This window comes from Mastomys coucha, unplaced genomic scaffold (genome assembly GCF_008632895.1).
Source record: "Mastomys coucha isolate ucsf_1 unplaced genomic scaffold, UCSF_Mcou_1 pScaffold23, whole genome shotgun sequence".
NCBI classification, from domain to species: domain Eukaryota; kingdom Metazoa; phylum Chordata; class Mammalia; order Rodentia; family Muridae; genus Mastomys; species Mastomys coucha.
The window spans coordinates 97,733,809-97,759,016 of NW_022196906.1; the positions used below are offsets into that span (position 1 = coordinate 97,733,809).

The 25,208-nt window shown below is 41.6% G+C and overlaps 2 protein-coding genes and 1 pseudogene across 3 annotated transcripts in view; 2 read left to right on the plus strand and 1 right to left on the minus strand.

The window, feature by feature from the left end:
• Positions 1–1,262: 1,262 nt before the first annotated feature.
• Uba5 (ubiquitin like modifier activating enzyme 5) lies at positions 1,263–17,385 on the minus strand. 2 transcript variants are annotated; one of them, XM_031346224.1, is made up of 12 exons: positions 16,992–17,385; positions 14,034–14,079; positions 13,855–13,944; positions 10,777–10,886; positions 9,685–9,771; positions 9,067–9,151; positions 8,183–8,287; positions 7,903–8,030; positions 4,880–5,015; positions 4,572–4,650; positions 4,269–4,375; positions 1,266–2,324 (listed from the first exon to the last, which is right to left on the minus strand). In XM_031346224.1, exons 1-12 carry the CDS (start codon positions 17,144–17,146, stop codon positions 2,241–2,243), a joined length of 1,212 nt encoding a protein of 403 aa, XP_031202084.1. In that variant the 5' UTR covers positions 17,147–17,385; the 3' UTR covers positions 1,266–2,240. The 2 variants fall into 2 exon arrangements, with proteins under 2 accessions (XP_031202085.1, XP_031202084.1); XM_031346225.1 differs by lacking the exons at positions 14,034–14,079; positions 16,992–17,385 and having other exon boundaries at positions 1,263–2,324; positions 13,860–13,944.
• Positions 17,386–17,546: 161 nt separating this feature from the next.
• The window catches only part of Acad11 (acyl-CoA dehydrogenase family member 11), a 61,591-nt gene continuing 53,929 nt past the window's right edge, over positions 17,547–25,208 (plus strand). The window contains exon 1 of the mRNA XM_031346223.1: positions 17,547–18,069. Within this exon, the coding sequence (XP_031202083.1) occupies positions 17,927–18,069 (143 nt within the window). The 5' untranslated portion in view covers positions 17,547–17,926. The remainder of the gene's footprint in view (positions 18,070–25,208) is intronic.
• On the plus strand, positions 23,099–23,236 carry LOC116074145 (annotated as a pseudogene).

A 25,208-nucleotide genomic window follows, 5' to 3' on the forward strand; every position in this document is an offset into this window, starting at 1 on the left:
AATAGCTTTGCCTTTTCCTACGGGTCAACATTTGTGGGTGTCCAGGAAGAGTGAGAAGAATACACAAAGATCTGAGCAGAGCCACAGGTTACCCTTCTGCTAGCAGTAAGAAACAAAAGGTGTGACTGGCTTTACTACCATCCAGACTCCAGACTCTTAGAGTCAGTGTTCAGATGGTGTTGGACTCCCTGCCTTCATTAGGATCCATAGTGTTTAGAAATTCGGCCAAACTTCTAGAAGCTCTATGTGATAATTCTCATCCACTGCCTGTTGCCCCTCAGTCTCTGTGGCTGCAGACTACAGGGAGAACACTATTGCATCACAGGTGCCTGCTGCCTGCTTGGTTTGGTTTGTTTGCTTGCTTGCTTGAGATAATCCAGTTGTTTCTAATGAAACTACTAGGTAAGAGATACGTTAGAATCTGGTACAGAAAGCAAATCTGGGCTGGTGAGATGGCTCAGTGGGTAAGAGCACTGAGTGTTCTTCCGAAGGTCCTGAGTTCAAATCCCAGCAACCACATGGTGGTTCACAACCACCCATAATGAGATCCGATGCCCTCGTCTGGTGCATCTGAAGACAGCGACAGTGTATTTATTGATAACAATAAATACGTCTTTGGGCTTGAGCTAGCAGGGACTGAACAAACAGGGCCGACCGGAGCAAGTGGAGTTGACCAGAGCAAGCAAAGGTCTTAAAAAAGTCAATTCCCAACAACCAGATGAAGGCTCACAACTATCTGTACAACTACAGTTATTTATAAAATAAATAAATCTTTAAAAAAAAAAAAAGGGCTGAAGAGATGGCTCAGCGGTTAAGAGCATGACTGCTCTTCCGAAGGTCAAGAGTTCAAATTCCAGCAACCACATGGTGGCTCACAACCATCCGTAATGAGATCTGGGTGTCTGAAGACATCTCCAGTGTACTTACATACAATAAAAAAAAAAAACAGATCTTTAGAAGATGGTGGATCCTATGTGTTATGCCTTAACAAAACCTCAAAGTTCAACACTTAATTAAACATTAGAAAATTCATGGACCAGTAATTCTAAAGAATGACTCTAGAAAAAAAATGTACTTCATCTTAAAATTTACAACATGTCTAGTGATTTAAAGTTTTTCTCCAATCCAATATGCTTAAGTTCTGTTAAAACATTTGTAAAAATTAATCACAGCAACATAAATGTTATAAGTTTCAAAGCTAGAAACATTCAACTTCACCATAAATATAAAAATCACATAGAATCTCAAAGCAAGTGCATTGATTGTTTCTGGAGTTGGTCTTTACAACTTTATTTTACAAGTGGGAATGGCACTTTTAACTTTTGCTAACATTTCCCAATACATATAATTTAGACATTCATAATAATCCATTTCATATCTTCAAGGTTAAACCACCAAGAGTTCACATCAGGCATCAGTTTACAACTGAAGTGGTCACAGTTGGGAAATGGAACCCTTGCAGGGAATAAAACCTGTCCACCCCTGCAGAGGCAGTTTTGAGTTGTCTTGCCCACCACTCAGACAAGCCTTGCTAGCATCATCTCAGTATTCATGGAATCAAGCATTGAGGAACACTCCGTGATGCACAGAGTTTGGACGGTGCACTCATGCCTGTTCTTCAGTAACATGGTGACTCGAGACCTCTGCTACAGAGCAATGCCTTTTCCTGGATCGATGAAAATCTGAGGATAACCATTGTTTCCTGAGCGTAATTCTGTCTGCCATGAAAATAGCCTGCTTTCAACTATTCTTTGTCTTAAATAGCCAATCCATGGGTTTACACACTATCAATGAAGACATCTACTTCTATCTCATCCAGAATCACTCGAGGATGCTTTTATCCTGTAGGCTGTTTAAAGTCACTCCTGGTCCGACTATTAGTGGGTAGCTGTCCAGTTGGAAACCATTCACTCAGACACTTGTCAGCCACAGCCACCAGGCTGCACAGTCCATATCCCATGTGTGCTATTTACTGTCCAGGGCCACGGGCCACAGACATGAAGTTATGTAATGGGATGGTCCGCTCCTCTCCTTTCTGTAGTTGTGGTCATATCTAGGTTGCATAGGGAAGAATGAAGAAACCACTAGTGTTCCATACAGCATAACTTGGTGAAGATACATATGCCAACTACTCAGTGAAGATGCATATGCCAACTGAGGCTAAGTTTTATTAGTTCCGATTGTTTAATTCCAAGGGAATAGCATAAGCACAGAAAATAAGACAGAAGCCAGCACACTGTCTACATGTTCTTCATCTTGGCCATGAGATCTTCCAAGCTTTCACCAGAATCTTCCACTGTTACTTCAGAAACAGAATCCTCTCTCTGTCAACAAAAGGGGGAAGTGCCATGAAATGGAACCATCCTAAATTGCTTGTCCCCACCAGTCTGCGTTACCCACGCTCAGCTTGTCCCCACCAGTCTGTATTACCCATTCTCACCTTGCTGAGAAAATGAATTTCCTCTGATAAATATATTTTAATATTTAGGAGGCATAAAGTTCTTTATATTACCCACCAAAAATGTTCAGGAGGCAGCAACTTTAATATTCTTGGCACTCCTACTGAGTGTATTTTTTAATATAAAACTGCACTCACTATAGTGGACCATGAAGTTAAGGTATGTTGTGTAATGTTCATGTCAGGATAAGCATTTCTCCTCAAAACACTTCTTTGTAATTAGAACATTCAAAAATCACTTCTTCTAGCTTTCTGAGCATAAAACAATGACTTCCTACCCTTCTGTGACAGACCAGATCTTAGTGTTCCTAGCTAGCTGCAACTTACAAGCTGCTGGCCAACCCTCCCCTCCTCCTGCCCCACTCATCCCTGGGAACACTAGTCCACTCTCAACTTGTATAACATCAAACCTTTTAGAGTCCGCCTGAGTGAGATCACATGGTATTCGTTCATCTGTGCACATCTTATTTTACTTAGTTACTTCCAGTTCCATCTATCCTATTACAGATGACAGGTTGCCATCCTCTTATGCTCATAGTATTCCACTGTGTGTGTGTGTGTGTGTGTGTGTGTGTGTCTGTGTCTGTGTGTGTGTGTGTCTGTGTGTGTGTGTGTCTGTGTGTGTGTGTCTGTGTGTGTGTGTGTGTCTGTGTGTGTGTCTGTGTGTGTCTGTGTGTGTGTGTGTCTGTGTGTGTGTGTGTGCATGTGTGTGTGTGTGTCTGTATGTGTGTGTGTGCGCGTGTGTGTGTGTGTCTGTGTGTGTGTGTGTGTGTGTGTGTGTGTGTGTGTGCATGTATCTTTTATTTATCAGTCAAAGGGCATTTTGGCTCTATATACTTTAGATATACATCTTACACCTGGTGAGAGCACTGGGTCACATATACAATAATTCTGTTAATTTTTTGAGGAGCCTACCTCCTGCTTTCCGTAATGGACGCAGTGACTTATATTCCTGATAGCAATGCATGACTACAGTCTAGGCTCCCTTTCTCACACTCTTGCCAGCACTTACCTTTTTCACTTGGAGTAAGATGTGCCTCACTGGCTTTCACCTGATGCCCCCGATGACTAACGATGCTTAGCAACTTTTCTTTTTTTTTTGGGGGGGGGGGGGAAGGGTGGTTCGAGACAGGGTTTCTCTGTGTAGCCCTGGCTGTCCTGGAACTCACTCTGTAGACCAGGCTGGCCTCGAACTCAGAAATCGACCTGTCTCTGCCTTCCAAGTGCTGGGATTAAAGGCATGCACCACCACTGCCTGGCGCAACTTTTCAATACCTATTGCTTATCTCTATGTCTTCTTGTCTGGTGATCCAAGCCCCTGCTCTATAAATCTTCACCTGACAAAGTCTCCATCTTTGTAAGTTTACTCATATACATGCACTCTCTCCCCACCAAAATCCCCCAATCCCCAATCCCTCGGGTCTCACCCATGACCCCCGCTTCCAGGATATTACATATCCAGGTTCATCTCAAATTTGCAAATCTGCTGCTTCAGCCTCCTGAGTGCTAGGATCACAGGCGCACACCATCACCCTTTCCTTAAGTAGGTTTGTGGCTAAAACTATCAATATGTAAAAGTGATATTTTAATTTATCCTACTACATCAGTGAATTTTTACAAGTCTCCACTTTCTGTTTCAAATTTGCTGACACTGAATATCTAGCTCTTAATACCTCACTGCCTACATGTCAATATCTAAAGTAGGAAATGCCCCACTAGCCTTCCAACATAAGATAAAGCTGAAAGGAGAGAAATACATATTTTCTCTTATCTGACATTTACACATAGGCAAATCAAATTTCACAAATACCTTCTTTGGGACTGTGTATGCCACTGTAATTCCGTCAGGTAAGGTGGGAACGGGACCTGAAGAGTTTTTCAGTTCCTCTTCTGAAACCTCTGACACCAGTTCAATACCTGTAGGATTAAATGTGACTCTGAGCTCATTCTCAAGAAATCCATTCTTAAGAAATCCATAAGAACTACTTATACTTTTGTATAATTGTACATTCCCTCCAGAAAACACTATAATAACTGTTTAAAATTTTGTGTGATCTTCTATTTCCTCCCAGGAAAGAGTGGGTTCACAGTGTGAGCGAGTAAGGCTCCTTACCCCACTCGTTGTCCTCATGAACTACCTCTGCCTCCTCTTGGGGTGTAGCCTCCTGCATGGGCATTGTTGCTGCCCTCTTCTGTATAAAGTAAACAGAACCAACATGTGTTACTCCTCATTTCTTTGTAGCACTCAAGAATTCACACAGGCATTTGATCTTACCAAAAGCAAGAATGAATTTTTGTTTTTCCAGTATGCGAAATTAACTAAAACTATAAGAATCCAGAATCCATTTATATTATATTCCAAATCTGCCTCTTTTGAAAGTCACTGTCCTAGGCGATAGGATCCTCAGATTTTCTATGTACCTTGTATTCTTCTTGTTGCTTCCTACAGTTTTTGTCATCACACTGAGGGTTTGGCTTCATGAACATAGTAGGGAAAAAATCCTGCATTGCATTGTATCCAAGGTAAAAACTGACAGTGCCAAATTTTAACAGAAACCTGGAAAAGAAAATCAAATTAGCCTGGCATGGTAGTGCACACCTTTAGTTCCAGCATTTGGGAGGCAGAGGCAGGTGGATCCCTTTGAGTTCTAGACCAGCCAGGATATACAGAGAGACCCCATCTCAAAAGACAAAAGAAAAGAGAAAATCAAAGTAGGCTTAAACAAAGAAATAAAGTACTAGAAGTAAGAAAATTCTGGAATAGGTAATGAATTTGTCATCATGCTAGAAAACAGTGACTTGTTCTACTTAGAGACCTCTCTTAGTAGATGCTTGGGTATTTGTTAAACACGTGAAGGGAAGGAAAGTCACCCCTTCCATCACTGTACAACGGGCTATTTCTGAACCTCTGACAAAGATGATCTGCTGGCAAGTACGACATGCTCATCCTTGAAGGAGCGCACTGATCTTAGAGGACTGCAAGGTGAAGAGTTGTTTCTAAAGCCTGAGCCACTGGGTGGGGCTTGGGAGATGGCTCAGTGGATCAAGCCCTTGCTGTGCAAACATGAGAACCTGACTTTGGATCCCAAGGACCCACATAAAATCGCCATGAGCCTGTGGTCCCAGATCTGAGAGGGAGAAGGGAATGGAGATAGAAAGATCTCGGGGCAGGAGGGGGGGGGGTCTTGCTGTACAGCCAGTGTAGCCAGTGGAAAATCAGGATGAAATGGACAATTTTCTAGACAGATACCAGGTACCAAAGTTAAATCAGGATCAGATAAAAGATCTAAACAGTCCCATAACTCCTAAAGAAATAGGAGTCATTAACAGTCTCTCAACCAAAAAAAGCCCAGGACCAGATGGGTTTAGTGCAGAGTTCTATCAGACCTTCAAAGACCTAATACCAATACTCCTCAAACTATTCCACAAAATAGAGACAGAAGGAACACTACCCAATTTGTTCTATGAAGCCACAATTACTCTGATACCTAAACCACAAAAAGACCCAACAAAGAGAGAGAACTTCAGATCAGTCTCCCTTCTGAACATCAATGCAAAAATACTCAATAAAATTCTCACAGACTGAATTCAAGAACACATCCAAACGATCATCCATCATGACCAAGGCTTCGTCCCAGGGATGCAGGGATGGTTCAATATACAGAAATCCATCAACGTAATCCACTATATAAACAAACTCAAAGAAAAAAGCCACATGATTGTTTCATTAGATGCTGAGAAAGCATTTAACAAAATCCAAAGACCCTTCATGATAAAAAAGTCTTAGAAAGATCAGGAATTCAAGGCCCATACCTAAACATAGTAAAAGCAATACACAGCAAACCAGTAGCCAACATCAAACTAAATGGAGAGAAACTTGAAGCAATCCCACTAAAATCAGGGCCTAGACAAGGCTGTCCCCTCTCACCTTACGTGTTCAATATAGTACTCGAAGTCCTAGCCAGAGCAACTAGACAACAAAAGGAGATCAAAGGGATAAAAATTGGAAATATCACTATCTGCAGATGATTTGATAGTGTACTTAAGAGATCTAAAAAATACCACCAGAGAACTCCTAAAGCTGATAAACAACTTCAGCAAAGTGGCTGGATATAAAATTAACTCAAGCAGAAACCCATACTATAGATAAAAGGAGCACTCGAAGGCATTTGTAGGATGCTATCTGCAGCACTCGTAATAACAACAAGTTTGGAGAAGTGCGTAAATGGAGGAGCCCTGAGGGCGATGTGCTCGCAGCCAGGACTGTTTGCCCTTTCTGTGCAATATCGTCAAGTGTTCTAGTACCTACTGATGCTTACACAGCACCTGTTCTTACACTACACAGCCCTAGACTGCTGCCTTCAGAGTTCTTGTACGTGTTTCTTGTGACCTCTGCTGGAGTCACACTTCTGATATCAGGATGCTTATTTACCACATTGCAGTTTGAGTATACTGGAGACTAAGGAGATGTAACTCAGCTTCTAAGCCTGAAGTGGGACAAAAATTAGCCAGAGTTAGGGAATTCTGAAGAAGCCTGCTTTTAAAGAGTAAATTGGTTCATTAACTGACACAAAGAATAGCTATACAAAACCCATTTTTCTCATTTTTAGCTGCAGTTAAAAAGTGCACTGAGGGGGCTGGAGAGATGGCTCAGAGGTTAAGAGCATTGACTGCTCTTCCAGAGGTCCTGAGTTCAAATCCAGCAACCACATGGTGGCTCACTACCATCTGTAATGAGATCTGATGCCCTCTTCTGATGTGTGTGTGAAGACATTGACAGTGTACTCACATATATAAAATAAATAAATCTTCAAAAAAAAAAGTGCACTGAGGAATCTGGTCTCAGATAATAGAAGTGTTTCTTTAGTTGGATCACATTTGGATAATGTTTAGTAACAGCATCAAGATATAGAGGCACGTGTATTTGTGTCCTGGTCTCCACCCACTGTCTGTCTGTACAGCTTGAAGTCAGCTGCTTAATGCATCACAGTCATGTGTCACCCATTTCAATCAGCACAGGAGCACATGTGCTACATGGCCATGCCATGGGATTATGTGGTCTAGTGTCTCTGAAGTACACTGAGTTTGCAGGATGTTGAAAACATCCAATGACACATCATTCTCAAAATATAGCCTCTAATTCAGTGATGCAGGACTGAGTATATAGAGCATGGCTGCATTATTTAACAAGAGTTATTCCAAATGCAGGAAGAAGTAACTGACATTTAAACAAACATGTATACACACACTCACATAGATACATGTACTTGCATACACACACACACACACTGTTAATAAAAGTCCACGTATGTATGATATTCTTAAAAGCAAATTTAAGTTTAAAATAACTACTTAGTTGGCAATACCAATACCTGGAGTACTTTATGGAATACATTCTTATCAAAGGTGTACAAAACAATTCAGAAAAATCAGTCCTCACTTACTTTAATACATTTTGTACCAAGATCCCGGCCACCACCCCCATGGTGGTGGGGAGACTGGCTGCGCAGACGCCTTCTCGTTTCAGGGTTTTTTCATCAATATTTGAAGCAACTACAAGTGGTGGTGCACACTACATGAAAGAGAACATAGCAATTTCAAACGAGATAGAGAAACGAAATGCTCCAAACAGTATCCCAGTACACCCCTTGTTTCCTTTGAACTGCAGACACAATACGAGATCACTGAGAGCTAAAAGTGATTGTGAGCCAGGACAATGCCTACCGCAAAGCAAGCCGACTCTCCAGGGACCATGAGCTGGATGTGCCCGGAAACTGCATTTTCACTGACCCCAGATTCCATCCATGTCTGACCAAGTTCATTACAAGCCTGAACAGGAAAAGGCAAAACCACAAAACAACACAAATTACTGCCAACCTCCTTTGTGGACTTCAGGAGTTATCTAAACAGAGCCTGAGGGTTCTGGGTCAGAGAGAAGAGCTACAATAGTTGAAACAGCAAGTACCTATTCTTTACACTGATCCTGCTTCCTAGATTTCTTTAGATTATTTCTGAAAATTTATTTAGAAAACATATTTAGAAAAAACTTATTTTTCTAAAACCTCTGCAATATAAAAATTGTAAGTATCATTTAAAGGGGATTCAGAGGAAAATGATTTTATCTCTGGGAAATGTTTTTAATTTAGATATTTAATACTAGTAAGACAAAAGAGCTAAAGCAATGGTGAGCCAGCAGGATGGCCCAGCAGGCAAAGGTGCTTGCCACCAAGCCTCATGACCACCTCATTATCCCCAAGTCCCACACGGTGGGAGGGAATCAACTCCTGCAAGTTGCCCCCATGGAGACATGGATATGGTAGCACATACATGCACACAGACACACAGACACAAAATGAATGCAATGAAAACCCAGTGGCGACCTGAATAAGTATCATAGAATATTCATTGACTTTAAAAGCCACACAGCAGAAACATCTGTTGCTTTATACATACAAGCAGGACACTGGACTACAGCCCAGCTGAGGTTAGGACTTCTTACCACACACTTTAAAGCAGGATAACTATGAAGATAGAATTCAAGCTTAAGCCTCTATTTAGAGAGAACATCTGAGTTAAACCCAGGCTGCAATGCCTCACACACCACTCACTGTATTTATTGCCATTCGAGCTTCAAAGTTGTCCACACAGCTAAGAACTAGGTCAACAGGTTGTCCTTCTTCTAATCCGCCATTACTAGAGAAGAAAAAAACTGTATTTGAAAAAAAAGGAAGCTACAAAGTACATTTGTTTGTTCTGCCCTACGGTCTGGTGGCTGACGCCTGTGGTCCTAGCACCTGGAGGCTGAGGCAGGAGGACCATCACTGGCTCCATGCCAACCCTTTGACATACGACATCCTGTCTCAAAAAAACAACCAAATGCAAACCCATATTAAATCCCCGACTTCCTTCTTGAAGCAAGGTCTCAAACTTGTAATCCTACTGCCTCACCTCCCAAGTGTTGGCATCACAGGCACTCACCACCACACCCAGAGGGACGCAGAGTACACTGTAATTTTCCTTGTGTGGTCAGTTTTCAATTATGACACCATGTTTAATGTTACATGTACAGCAGTTAAGCCACTTTCTGAATAGAGCATTAATTATTCTAATAAACAGTGCATAAAAATTACCTTTCCTAAAAGCTGAAAAACTGTCAATAGATTTTCTAGCACTTGTTTAACTGAGCTGTTCAACAAGACATTACATAAAATATTCATACATTTTACCTTATTCTGTTCATGAAATGTTCAAAGTGTTCCACTGTGGTGATATTGTAGTTGTGAACTTCAAACAGAACATCAGGATTAATGTTCCTGAGAGGAAAAAGCAAACATTACAAACACTCCTAGTAAGAACAGGACAGAAAGCAGCAGAAAGAGCTGAGGGAGGGAGTGGGACTTGAGTGGGGGTGAGGACAACAAAGTCCTCTTCTATGGCTTTGTGTTGCACTTGAGGATGAAGACACACAGATAGCCTGTGTCCAGCCCTCGGCCCACAGGCTGCAACCACTGCAGAGTAGCCATGTGTGGAGCCCAACATACTTTTGAAGTCTGTGTCCTTCTGCAAGGTCAACATAGGACACTACTATAGACTACAAGAATGCTTCCATCCTAACCCAGAACAATCTATGTGCTGGGAATCAAGCCTTCACTGCTGCTGGATGGTCCAGGTCAGCCCAGCAGCCTCTTTAAGTCTCATTCCGTTTAGTTCAAGAGTGTTTGAGGTCCCTCAGTTTGGGGCTGGCATATCATAGCTCATGAGCCAAATCTGGCCGGCTCCCTGTTTTGTTACGGCCTTTTGGAAAGTACTGCCCAATTTGGGTTTTTGCCATGACTCTGGTTAGTGCAGTGCTCTCACACAGTCCAGGTGACCTCAAATCCAGGCCATTCCTCGCAAGTGCCTCAACTTCCTGTATGTTGGAATTTGCAACATGTTCCACCACGAGCCGTTAAGAACTATTCTTTAATGGTTGGGGGGAAATCTTTTTCAGGCCATTTTGCTACACAAAAAATAGAATTTGGATTTCAGAATCTAAAACTTAAGCTGTATTGGAACAAAGGCATGCCCAATCATTTGGTGCGGTCCACAGCTAGTGTCATACTGTAGCTCCACAGTTAAGCAGTGGCAGCAAGGACAAAGCTATGTATTCTCTAACCCTACACAAAGTCTGCCAACCCCAGTCTAAGAAGTAAGAGAATTCTTTGCATAAGTGAAGTATGCACTTCAGAGAGAGAACCCACATTCTCTCAGCTTTGTACAGCAGGTCACAAAACAAGAGCCCAGTCCAGGCATCTCCCCACTCCCACCACTCCAGTCACCTCAGGGTGTGCTCTGCCGCATGGACCTTGCTCAGTCCTGCTTGATACGGCTGGAAGAAAAGCCGATTCATGTTGGCCAGCTCCACCTTGTCATAGTCAAAGAGTAGCAACTAAAATGAAAACCGTGGTGTTTCAATGAAAAGTGACATTAAACAAGTGGATCTTCTATTTGACAGGCTTACCATTAGTGGTGTGAGAACATTAGTTACTTCTAAGGCACTTGGTGTCTCACAGTGATTTACTAAATGCCCTGTGAAATAAATGCATAGCTCCCTTTATCTTCAGCTTTCTGAAAAGGCAGCTCAGGGCCTGTACTGAATGGCACACAGCTAATGCAGGAGCCAACGCAGTCGCCCTCCCTAACCCAGGGCCATGCCGCTTCCACAGACTGGCTCGATGAGAAGGGATGGCTATTCCATTTCATTCTCACACCACATTTTAGAACTATGCCTCAATTCTATTGCTTCCTCTTTAACTTGACTTCCTTTTATGACACACCACATACCCAAGCCAAGGAGAAAATTCATTACTCCAAAGAGAATTATCCACCAGTTAGTTACTGTTTCCTTAGGTCTACTTCAGTGCTTGCCACGCATACATGTCACTTCAATTAAACAGAATTTCTCATTTCTTATCAGTAAGAACAGGTTAGAATCTATAAAAATGAGATCTTATTCTTTTCTTTTTTCTTTTTTTGCAGTGCTGGGGTTTGAACATGCTAGGCAACTGTTCTACCACAAAGCTATATCCCCAGAGGGAAAAAAGCCTATGACAACACCCAGAGAATCTTCAATATTTTGCTAGCAAAGATACCACTTAGGCCTTTTATAACTCCCAAGTCCCTGAACCCTGACTCATTCAATAATATATGCTAGGCAAGAGAAAGTTTTTAAATGAGCACGTGACTCCTAATCAACTTCATACAAAGACGTGGAAGCTGCTACTCTGCCACTGCTTGGCTTAGGTCACAGAGAACTGACATCAACTCTCCAGCCTGCAGCACATCCGCAAAGCAACGCAGCTGATGCAGACTCGGCGATCCAGGAAGCTGCAGACACTGCAGAGACAGAAATGGGCTCTGGGTCTCCAAAACACTATTCCCCACTACACTCCATCAATTAGCTTCTTGTTTATGTTTTAACGACAGGAGAAAGAATTCCTGAAACTCATCCATTTAGTCTGAGTGTACAAACTTGGGTATCCAGTGAGATCATTGGAAGAGTCACTGAAAATGCAGGTGTCCGCAGCTCACTGCCAGAATTCCTATCTACCCATGCCGAGTGCAACTGGGCATGAGAGCCATTTCCCAAGATTCTAATTACAGAAGCCCTTGGGAACGTGCTGCGGGCTCATCTAGCAGCACCTAAAGCCCCCCCAGAATTGCTGGAGGGCAGGAAGCACGTCCCCAACATTAATATGCAGAGTCTTATAAAAGACAGACTCTGACTGAGCTGCATGAGCCGCACTAGGAAGCCTTCCTTCCTAGCAAGGTTCCAGGCATTCTCAGGGTTTAGTCTCTGCACAGTCAGATGACCTAGAAACCAGTTATGACAATTTTCAGGTTGACCTGACACATACAGGATTTAACCACATAACTGAGGTCTAACAGTCTGCTTTAATATGGCCACATACTCATTTTTTGACTACTGATCTCAAACATCTCCAATATCCCGTTAATCAACTAGGTACTCAAGCCACTTACAAGCAATATTGTGGCCTGCTTCTGTAAATCACTTCAAAGATATTAAAATTATAATAAACACTAGTATTTTGTTGGCATCATTTTTATATCGATAAATGAGAGCCAATTTTACAACCACTATCTTTTTATATTAACTTATTGACAAATGGATATTGGAGAATATTTTATATATATATATAAGTTACATATATATTATATGAAATATATTAAGTATATAATTATATAATATATGATATGAAATATAATTATTCACTTAAATATAAGAAAATGACAAGAGGGCAGATATTGTGGAAAACTTATCTATTCAATCACTAAGTACATCAATAGTCCTCGGCTTTATAAATTTGAGATTGACAGATTAACTTCTGACAGGAGGTCACTTCTTTTCTACAACTCAAGTTTGTTTTTAAAAGAAAACAAAGGGGGCTAAGTAAAAACTCTGCGACACCTCCCAGTTGAGACTCAATGCCTTCCACTCTGTGTGTGTTTAACTGAGTGCTTGATAAGATTTTTCAAGATCTGAATGTTTCATTTGCATACTTTATCCACTTAAATATACAGTCTTTTATATCAAAATAAGACAAAACTTCGTTTTTAAAAAACTGTTGGGGGAGAGACTGAGGAAGTACAGGGAGAGGAGGCTGAGTTGAGATGTGTGAGAGAAGAATAAATATCATCATCATCATCATCATCATCATAATAATAATAATAATAATAAAATCTATAAAGACATGACAGAAATTTAAATTCCTCCAATGTCAGCACTTCCTGAAAACAAAACATATGCTCCAGGCTCTATCCTGTTCCCAAAAGTTGTACTTCGCTCATCAGCTGTGCCATTTTGAGTTAGCCATCTGTGCAGAGTGTGAGGCCGAACTGTGACCACTCACAGTGGGGCATGGGAGCCCTTACATCAGGAGTGAAAACCCAAAAGAACCCCCACTGCGTGAGCTTGCCTGCTTGACGTGGTGTGGCCGCGCACCCTCTGCAGAAGGAAACTTCTGCCTTGCTAAAGTGCTACAGATAGCTCGGTGTTTGGGGGGGGGGGTGGCCCCAGAACCATTTCTAACAGGTTGTATATCTAAAATAATTCCAAATTACTTACACATTACACTGCCCTAAACCAAAGTTTCTGGACACAGTTAAGTACCCTTCATTCAAGTAGCAATAATATGAGCCTTTGTCTGCAGGAGGCTATGACTCGGCCTCTGAGAAGAGCAATCTACCCAAATACAGCAGAAGTCATGAAGCACGAGTAAGGAGTGGAGTAAGGAGTGGAGTAAGGAGTGGAGTAAGGACTGGAGTGCTACTCTGTACCTGATTTGCTCCCGGAGTGAACTGTTTCCTACTGGACAGGCAAAGAGAAATCTTTTTACCTTACCAATGCCACATCTTGTCAGCATTTCGGCAGTCACACTGCCAACTCCGCCAACACCTACTATTGCTACAGCATAGGTACGGATTTTCTGTGAGACACAAAACGGTACATGTTAATACTCTTGTTTGATCTGTCACTAGAAATTAGTCTCATTCCCCAAAATCAAGTCCATCATACCTCATAGTCACTGACAATTCCCATCCGTTTCAATGCCATCAGACGGCTTAAAGAAAAACAAAACAAATTTAGAGCTTTTGCAGTCTTTTTTTATTTATTTTTATTTTCATGAAGATGGGTGAGTTGCCTGAACATGGAGTACTGCAGGTACGTGCAGTGCCTGCAGAGGCCAGCAGAGGGTGGCAGATCACCTGGCACTAGAGTTATACATGGTGAACTGCCATGTCAGTGCTGGGGATCAAACCTGGGTCCTGTGAAGAGCAGCCAGTGCTTTCCAGACCCAAGACTGCAATTTTTTAGTTAACAGTGATATTTATAGACTGGCACCATCAAAAGAAACAATTACCAAAACTCAATTACTACTACTTCAAAGAGGAGGAATCTAGCTTGACATGGTGACATGTATCTGTAATTCTAGCACTTGAAAGGCTGAGGCAGTAGAATTAGGAATTCAAGGCCAGCCTGGGAAACAGCAAATTTGATGACTAGCTGAACTTAAAAACTACCTTTTACTAGGTAAAAGTAAATCACTGGGTTTAAAACCATCAGCTCTCCTACATGTTGCCTGTGAAACAGTATTGTTCTTCTAAAATACCTTCTTTATCTTAATATGTAGCCAAGATCTACACCTAATGGCTTAAATGGTAAGGGTCAAAGGGAGATGTCATTATTTTCCCTTGCTTTGTTAGCATATAAAGACAATGAAATAAGCTCATGGCCTCTGCCCAATGCAAAGGATATCCGCTTTTGGAAGCATCTGTTGTCTGCCAAGGTTCCTAAGAGGCACTGCTCATTTGCTGTGTGTGAGTGTGTGTGTGTGTGTGTGTGCATGAGAGTGTGTGAGTGTGTGTGCATGAGAGTGTGCATGTGTGAATGTGTGCGTGAGTGTGTGTGTGTGTGTGTGTGTTATATTCCTAAATAATATATTAAAGTTTTCATGTATTTGATCTTTACGGCACACATCAATCTGTGGTTGTTAGGAACGTCAGCAGGCCTCTGGTTGATCCCACCTCCCCACTTTAACCCTATGTGACCCATCTAGAGCTGTACACACAATATTATAGTATTTCACTCCTTGCTTCTCGGTCTTCTGAAGACTCCACTCTTAAATGTCCATCACAGATGCACAAACACTTCCGTCTCAGTAGCCGTGGTCCTTCTGGTTAGATCCTAACTGTTCACTGCCGGGTGGTATTTCAGAACTTCCCTTTCTTCCAAAACCTTGATTCTTCAAGGCAGTAACTGTGTCTCCCTTATGCCTAATCTCCCACATGCCTGCACTTACTCAACCTAACTCCAGCAGTTCTTAGAAACTCTTCTATGTACACTCACATGCAGGAGTTACCAACTTCACCATGCAAGACTGTCTCTAGACCCACAGCACACAGACTCCTCTTTCTGGAACTTTGCCTATGTTAAAAACTACCCAGCTTTTACCCTCCCTGCTCATAGCCTTTGCGACTTACTGGGGAGGAACCTAATGCCATAGATTCTATTGTATACTACAGTCCATCTAAAATAGCTCTCTATACTTTTCTCACTGCCAGGATGAGAGTGAATTACCAGCAATCCTCTAGAGCTGTGGTGAGAAGAAACATACATGTAATGGAAGGTCTAAGAGCATGCTAACGACTGCATTCGTCTATGAGGTTTGCCAGGTACAACTGCTATTCTAAGAACTGCACATAAACTGCTTCTGACTTCAAAACTACAGCAGGAACAGGTGTTCCTGTGGCCCCACTTACAGAGAGTGAGCTGAACCAGAAGCTTAGCAGCTGTTAGAAACTTATAAGTTACTGACTTCTCAGTAAGCTGAGAAATGAATCTACTCAGTCTTTACGCAGAGGCCTTCCCATTATCTACTGCACTGTATTCTCCCCCATAAACTAAGTCCATTTGGGGAGAGAAAAAAGAGGAGGGGTCAGCAGCCCTGGCAAAGTCGATAAGTTCATAAGCACACCCTGCTCCACCTAAGCTACACTACGAGGCACTTAGGAAATTGTGGTCTATCCTTGGCGGCTTTACATGAGATGTTATGTTCTGACAGAGCTTTCTATCAATCACTCTATGCAGGGCGAGGTAGATTAATAAAGATAATGGTGACAGGAAACTGGTAACAGGACAGCAGGCAGAAGAGCTGCACCATATGGACGGATGGCTTAGTTTTTTGTTGTTGTTGTTTTTAATAAAATGTTGTTTTTCTTCCTTGCAGGAAAATGGGGTCTCACTACACAACCCAAGATGGCCTATAACTCCTGAAGCCCAGGCTGGCCTGGAACTCACGACAACCCCCCCTACCTCTCCCTCCTGAATGCTAGGATGAGTCCTGAGCCAACTCGCTTAGCGAGGACCATCTTCTTTTTTAGATATTTTCTTTATTTACATTTCAAATGATATCTCCTTTCCCGGTTTCCCCTGGGCAGGGACCTGTTCCCTCCCCTTCCCCCAGCTCACCAACCCACCCTCTCCCGCTTCCTGGCCCTGGCATTCCCCTACACTGGGACATAGAACCTTCACAGGACCAAGGAAGGGCTTCTCCTCCCATTGATGACCGACTAGGCCATCCTCTGCTACATATACAGCTGGAGCCATGGGTCCCTCCATGTGTAGTCTTTGGTTTAGTCCCTGGGAGCTCTAGGGGTGCTGTTAGTTCATATTGTTGTCCCTCCAATGGAGCTGCAAACCCCTTCAGCTCCTTTGGTCCTTTCTCTAACTCCTTCATTGGAGACCCTGTGCTCAGTTCAATGGATGGCTGTGAGCCCCTACTTCTGTATTAGTCGGGCAATGGCAGAGCCTGTCAGGAGACAATCCTTTTGAGTGAGGAAGACCATCTTCTGACTAGCATAAGTCGTGGCCTTGCCCATCAGGGAACTGGACCTCCACAGCAAGAAAGGAGTGGCAGGAGGCTGGATGAATCCCTTACGCGGATCGTGGCCCTGCCCGCCCGCTATGGATCACCTGTAGGGATTGGAGTCCAACACCTCGTCGCTCATCTCCTGGATGCGGGTCCGGCCGCAGTGGCCGTCCCCTGCAGACCCCCGGATTCTCTCCCGGGCGAGTTCCCGCTCCAGCTCCTCAACCCGCTGTCGCAGCCGCTCCACCGATTCGGCCATGGCTGGGCTCCTGGTGGCCTCCGATCCCAAACCGGACCGCCGCCGTCGCCGTCGTCGCCGCCTCCCCACGCTGCCTCGCTGGGCCCACGAAGTGCAAGAGGACTAGACACTGGCTTCCAGGTCCCAACACCGGTAAGCGCTTCCAGTGATTGCAATAAGACACGTCTTCGGCACGCCCACCGGGCTTCCGTCGTGCCGCTTCCGGTGCACCGCCGCCAGCGCTCCGCTCGGTAAAAACACTCCTCAAAACAGTTGGCTTTCTTCTCTAGAACCAAGAAGCGGGTCTCAGCAGAGCCAGCGTCATATGTGTCCAGATCAGGTCGACGGCGATTCTGCCTTTCTAATCTAGGAGGCCATGAGAAACATCGGGGTCTTTTAATGCAGGGCTCAGGGTTCTGGCGGACTCTCTTCTTGGACGGACGGCACAGGTCTTCCCATGGCGCGTCGTTCTAGGGCGACAGATGTTTGGGTCTTCACTCGCTAGAGTCATATTTGTGACCTTGTTTTTCTATAAGACTGAGGCTCCCAGCTCTGTCGCTGATAGTAAGTTCTAAGTCTGAACCCACAGCAGGCAATTCTTTCATTTCTCCGCCGGACTCCGAGTCACTAGACTCAGCCGCCCACTTTTGCTTGGCAAGGTTGCCCAGAGTCCAGGTGACTGGCTTCTCCTAAGCCCCGCCTAACCACGCCCCCAAGCTCTAGTGTCCTTTCTGCCTTGGCGCTACTTCTGGGCAGTCTGTGGATTCCTCATCTCTGTACCCCGAGACAGCAGTGGCAGTCATGGAGATGGATGTCACCAGTGACACCGTGGAAGTGCTACCCCAGCACAAGTTCGACATCAGGTCCCTGGAGGCCTACCTGAATCAGCACTTGCCGGGCTTTGGGTCAGATCCCCGGGCTGTGCTGACTGTCACTCAATACAGGTATCAGCCATAGCCTTTGCCTCCTGCTGGAACATGTCTGTGCTATGTGCTTTTCTTCCTTTGACCCTGGGTGGGTGTCTCATTTGTCCGGTCGCTATTTCTTTCCCCGTAAGGAAGCTTTCTGCATAATTTGTACTTGAATCCCAAACCAGTCTAAATAAGAAGTGCAATATCCATTATGCAGTGCAGTCTTGTTAAGGACTAAAATTACCTGTTTAATTCACTGAGAGAGATGCGCCTGAACACTCTTGGATACCTAATAGATTCCTTCTGTGACCTTTTGTGCTACAATCTAAATATCATTTTGTGAGGGGTTGGTGCCATTTTGTTTAATTGACCTTAGTCACCTGGGGCTAGGTTAATAATAATTCCAGCTAAAATATACAAATTCAGATTCTAGATATTCCACTTCACCACTTAAGGCCTAAGTTGTTGTTGTTGTTCTTTTTCTTTTTTTTTTTTTTTTGATTTAAGTTTTATTGAATTATGATGAGAAAAGATACATAATTTCAATTTATCTGAATTTGTTCACATTTAAAAACATTTTAAGTAAATAGAATTACATCACATTCTTCTTTTCCTTTTGTACCCCAACTCCTCCCAGAGACCCCCCTTCAATACCTGCCATACCTTTCAGTTTTTATCATATTCTTTAAAATTTATAAAATAATGTAACAGTAAAAATGAATATCATAAAAGTTGTTTGATATAAAGCAATCAGTTGAACAGTCTTATGTAGATGCTTGTCTACAGCAATACTGAAAATACATACATTTTTCTCAATATAAATTTTAAATAACTCTAAGCATATTAACTGTATGATACTTTAAAATAGTATATCACTATTAGTTTTTTTAAATGAACATAAATAAATAAAGACTTTTTGTTTGTTTATTTTGTTTAAAATCTTGGCTCTTACTGTGGTACAAGCCCAAAATAAGAACAATTTTTAGACATTGGAGTTCATTGTAGTAAGGCTGTACTTCAGTGACCCTCACATCACCAAAGGATTTTACCTCCATAGTACCTAAGCTAAGAGTTGACAGTTCTGCTGCACCAAGGAATGAATTGTAGGCACAAGTTTTGGATACAGACTTCCTGCTATGGTTAAAACTATTTGACTGGAGTGATCGTCTTCATTCTCAGCCCACAGGGAACAGGTTATATTCATTTAAGAAATAGTGTGTGTATTAAGATGGTCTATCCATGAAGTCATTCACCAACTGTTTAAATAAACAATGGTTCTGCTTGAAGGGTGGCGTAGACATTAGGTGAGGGTAAGAATCTGGTTCATTGGCTGTGATGATTTTGAAAAGCATTCATCTCAGAAAAAGAATAATTTATAAAGTCCTCTTCTTCAAAATTGATACAGTAATTATAAATAGCAAGCAAAGCATTCAAGTCTCACTCTTTGTTGTTCTCTTACAAGCCACCTCCCAAATTAATCATCTACATTTTTTGGCTGTATAAAATTTTGAAATATGTAAGCTGTTCTGAAAATCATAGTATAGTGTAAAAACATCAAATAAACAATCCTACTAATAGAGAGGCTGAGACAGGAGAAGCATGATTTCAAGACCATTATATGGTACGCAGCAAGACACTGTCACATACAAACAAGCAGACAGTGTATATGGATTGTACAATATTGGACCCATTTCTCCAATTACCAAATTAGAGAGACCGCTGGATGACAGCCAACAAATTTCTAATTCCTCATATTTTTTGAATTTCAACCGATAAGGATATGTTGGTAATATTATTTTTCTTATTAAGAGATATTAAGGGCTGGGCAGTGGTGCCACACACCTTTAATCCCAGCACTTGGGAGGCAGAGGCAGGCAGATTTCTGAGTTCAGGGCCAGCCTGGTCTACAGAATGAGTTCCAGGACAGCCAGGGCTACACAGAGAAACCTTGTCTCCAAAACAAAACAAAACAAAACAAAAACAAATACAAAGAAAGAGATATATTAAGGAAAAGTAATTGTTACTTCCTGTTATTTTTGTTGTTAGAGGTAGACTTATGTTTCTGTGGGTTTGTTGAAAGATTACTTTCTTGCTTCTTCTAGGGTGTAGTTTTGCTCCTTATGTTGGTGTTTACCATCTATTATCCTTTGTAGGGCTGGATTTGTGGAAAGATAATGTGTAAATTTCATTTTGTCATGGAATATCTTGTTTTCTCCATCTCTGGTAATTGAGAGAGTTTTGCTGGGTATAGTAACCTGGGCTGGCATTTGTGTTCTCTTAGGGTCTGTAGGACATCTAAGGCCTAAATTCTTGAAGCAAGGGAATTAAACTGGGGGAGGTGACTCCGAGAATACCTTTCCCCATTGACAAGTGAATCTGGTTTTAGTCTGGTGTTCTACAATAGAGATCATTTTTTACTTTTATACAGTTCCAGTATAAAACCATTTCATATGGTTTCAGTATACTGCCTGGCCTTTCTATCTGGGGATTTAGCTGTAGCATAAATTCAGAAGTCAAAGTTTCTTTCTTGTAACATTTGCCTGTTCCCAGTAGTCTTGATAAAGAAATGAAGTAATTTAGGTGAAAGGGCTTAAGCACTGAAATATCAGTGGAGAGGAGGAATAAAGAATAGTTGACACTTCTAAATCTAATGCTTTGTGTTTAGTCTGTGTTGTAAACCGACTGAAACAGATCAAAGTTCAAATGTCCATGATGAGTCCACTCTGTGGAGTTTGGCCAGCTTATTGTCCTGCTTTCTGATAATGTTCAAGTTACTATGTGTTGGTTTAAAATAATTCTGAATTTTTTTAATTTCACGGAAATCATGCTCAATAAATGAAATTAGTTGTGATACAAAAAAAAAAAAATACTTCTGAAGCCAAGCCTAGTGCTACGTGGCTTTAATCCCAGCAATCTAAAGATCCCTGGAGACTGGAGGCTGAGGACAAATGATTGTGAATTTGAGGCCAGTCTGGGCTATGTAGCTATCCTTGGTCTCAAAAACTGTTTTTCCAGAAATGTTATATAAGCTTGGTTTAACATAGATGTGTAGAAGTACATGTTCAACAGAGAAAACACATTCATTTCCAGGACATGCGAAAAATTATAAAAATAAAAGCATACTAAGGCCACAAAAATCTCAAGTATCTTTTAAAAGTTTGGGCCAGTGATATGGCTTCTCAGGTAAAGGCACCTGCCGCCAAGCCCGACGACCTGAGATAACCCCTGGAAACCATATTGTAGAAAGAGAAACAGTTCCTGCATGCTGTGCTCTGACCCCCACACTGCCACCAAATAAATGAATATAAAGGAAAAAACCACATAGTTTCACAATATAAATGCAAACTTTTTAACAAGATGAAAACAGCCAAGAAATACAATGTAGAAACTACTTGTGTTTAAAAGCCAACAGCTACATAGGTAACAGTTTGTTAAAGTTAAATGTACAAATATCTTGCTTTTCTATATCTTAGCAACAGTTGAAATATGACACCCGAAGGCTCTGGAAAACATCCCCAAAACCATTATCTAATAGAAGGTGCTCAAGACCTTTGTATAGAACATGGGGGGAAAAACCTTATTAGCAGTTTTTAAAGAACCTTAGAAGTAACATACATGAGCAGGAAAAATCAGTATTGAAAAATTTTGCTCTTTGTCTCAACTGATCCATAGATAAAAAGCAATATCAATCAAAATTTTGTTTTTTTCTCAAATTTGAAAAAAAAATGCTTCTAAATTTTATGTGAAAGACCAAAAGGTTAACGGAAACATTCCAAAAAGAAAAAAAGAAAAACTGAGTGGAAAATCTGAATTACGATGACGTACCAGTTAGATATGTCAATGGGATAGGGAGTTTACAAAATACCCACATGTTTATAGAATTTATTTGACAGTACTTACACTTAGAGTCAGTTTGGGGGAAATTGGAAGATCTACAGGTAAAAGACAACAAGAGCCTTGGTAGGATAATCATCCCTATGAAATACTCCTTTCTGTAAGGAAACTGTGGAGTGCCCCCTAGCATGCAGGAAAGCTAAGGGGTCATCCCCGGTGTCATATAAGCCAGGAATAGTCTGTGATGGAACTTGTAATCTTAGCACTTGGGAGATAGAGGTAATAATATTAGAAGCTCAAGGTTGTCCTTCAACAACTTCACAAAAGTGTTCTGATTTCCTTGTGCATATGGTGGCATGTATGTTCACACACCTCATGTGCACACACTATATGTGTGTCTAGGTGTATGTGTGTATATATGTATATATATACACACACAAATTTTATGTATATATATATACATATATATATAATCTCCAGCATTGGTTAGGATATGAGACATTAAGTATTCATTAAGGTATAGGTCAGTATAGCTGCCATTGACCAACACCTGACATTATCCTGTAAAACTGAGGTCAGAAAGACATGCATGCCTCTTGCCTCAGAAATATTATTTCTTAGCGTCAAGAAAATTTCATACCAGGATATCAGGAATTAATCTACAGAACAATCATCATGTTGCTCGTAAGAGAAAACCCTTTTTAAAAACACAGTAATATTTATTAGTAGTAGAATGGAAGAGTAAATTGCTCATTTGCGTAGTGGACTACCATCAGTGAAAATGATTCAACCACAGCTGTACATTATAGTGAGAATTTTGGTTTCATTGAAAAACACACATAAGCCGGGCATTGGTGGCACACACCTTTAATCGCAGCACTTGGGAGGCAGAGGCAGGCAGATTTCTGAGTTTGAGGCCAGCCTGGTCTACAGAGTGAGTTCCAGGACAGCCAGGGCTACACACAGAAACCCTGTCTTGAAAATATATCAAACACACACACACATAAATATTATGGGAATGTATTTTCATTTTAATCCCAGGTGTGATTTGGAAGTTTTGGATACATCAGAGGATATATAAATGCCAGGCCCCTGAGAGGTTGTGGGAGTTAGTCACAGTTTGTTAAGTAGTCATGTCCTGACAACGAAGGTCAAACTTGCCCCAAGGAATTCAGCACCCCAATAAGCAGGAAGTAATCTAATGATATCATCTCTCCCAACCCCACTTTTCCCCTCTATCCTTCTTTCTCTCCTACCAAGTGTTAGGGGCTTGAAAGGGTGGAAGATTGGTGCAAAAAATCAGTCCTCTTTTGCAACCCAGAAGTCATTGTTCAGTGTGAGTTTTGATCATACAAGAAAGAATGTAAGAGCACAGAGGGGCTGTTGATGAGGCTGTTATAGCTTAGCCTCGAAAGGTAATGAGGTAGATGAATATTCCTCTCTTTAAAGGCTTGTCTTGATTATGAAATCAGAATTAGAAGATACTCATGAATAGATGTTTATTTCAGGGCTGCCCTGGCATTTCCTTCATACAGATTAGAATTCTGAGTGTTAGGAATGGATATGAAGACTCCTCAGAGATGTTAGGTGTCACGAGTGAAGCCTACCTTAAAATGGTTTATAAAGATAATTGAAGAAATCCTCAAATCTTCGGGTTAAGAACTTTGAAGTTGTCAATGACTGTGCCTTTAAACCAAGGACAGATAAAAGGGAAGGGCTGAAAAGTACAGCGGGACGACCTTTGAGGGAGGGCTTTTTTCAGATGACCGGGATGGACAGCAAAGGAATCAAACCCCTTAAATAAGAATTTAGAGTCAGGCAGTTCTGACGCATGCCTTTAATCCCAGCACTTGGGAGGCAGAGGCAGGTGGATTTCTTAATTCAAGGCCAGCCTGGTCTACAGAGTGAGTTCCAGGATAGCCAGGGCTACACAAAGAAACCCTGTCTCAAAAAAAAAAAAAAGTATTTGACTTAATATTTATGTATTTATTTATACTTATTTTATGTATATGAATACACTGTAGCTGTCTTCAGACACCAGAAGAGGGCATCAGATCACATTATAGATGGTTGTGAGCCACTATGTGGTTGCTGGGAATTGAACTCAGGACCTCTGGAAGAGCAGTCAGTGCTCTTATCTGCTGAGCTATCTCTCTAGCCCAACTCAATAATTTTTAAAAGTAAATAATTTTGTACATTAAAAAAAAAGAACCCACAATGTAGCAAAGAACAGCTACAATACATAACACAAATGAAACCATAGATAAATAGAAAACATGTTGCTTAAGGAGATAAATTTCAATAGAACAATAAGTATGAAATTCAAGACACAGACTTCTTCAGAGATCTGCTAATCTCTTCAAGATAGAATATGATGTTGGTTTGCTGTAGCTATTCTGTTCCTTCCAGATTTTGCAAACATACTTTTTTTCCATATACATTTATTTTAGCTTTCAAATATTAAGTCATTTGGGGGATATAAAATACAATTAAACAACAATATAAACACTCTTAGCTCAATACAACAAAACTTGTGTAATCTAGCCTTGGTGCATAATCCATGCCTAGCACTGGGGTTACTCTTCTACAATCTCCATCTATTTGAAGATGATAGACAACAAACAAGAATGATTTCTAAATATTATTCTCAGGTTTATATGTGCTGTGGGGTGATAGAGAGTGTTGAGGGCAAGGCAGGAAGGTTGCGTTGAGAAGACAGCATTTAACAAAGACTGAAAGGGGTTGTGGATGCAACCATGGAAGCTTTCGAGACGCGGGGACTACTATATTGAAGGCCAGGGCTGGGAACTGCCTTGTAGATTGGGGAATACAGACCAGTGTGGGCTGAGCAGTGTAAACAAGGGCAGGGGCCCCTTTGGATTGTCATAAGGACTTTGCCCTTTGCTTTGAATGGAAGTAGGGAAGGCCAGCGATTTTTGAGTACAAGAGGAAATAATTTGACATCACTGTATTTTGAACAGAAGTTCTATTTGGTGTGTTGAGAGTTGGCCAAAGAGGGCAAAGGTAGAAACAAACCCAGTATGTTACAGAGTACCAGTTAGGTGGAAGAAAATAGGTGAGAGGTGATTGCAGCCCGGGTAGATTTTGAAAGAGTAATCAATTAGAAGGGAAGAGATAGGGCTGTTCTCATTTGTCATGGTACCTAAGCATGGGGTCATCGTGAACTAAAATGCTGGTGGCCAAACAGGGTGACAGGGTTTGAGTGTGAAATGTCCCCACAGGCTTACACATTTGAACCCTTGGTCCCTAGCTTCAGTAGGTGGTATATATGTGTATACACACACACACACACACACACACACACATATATACATATA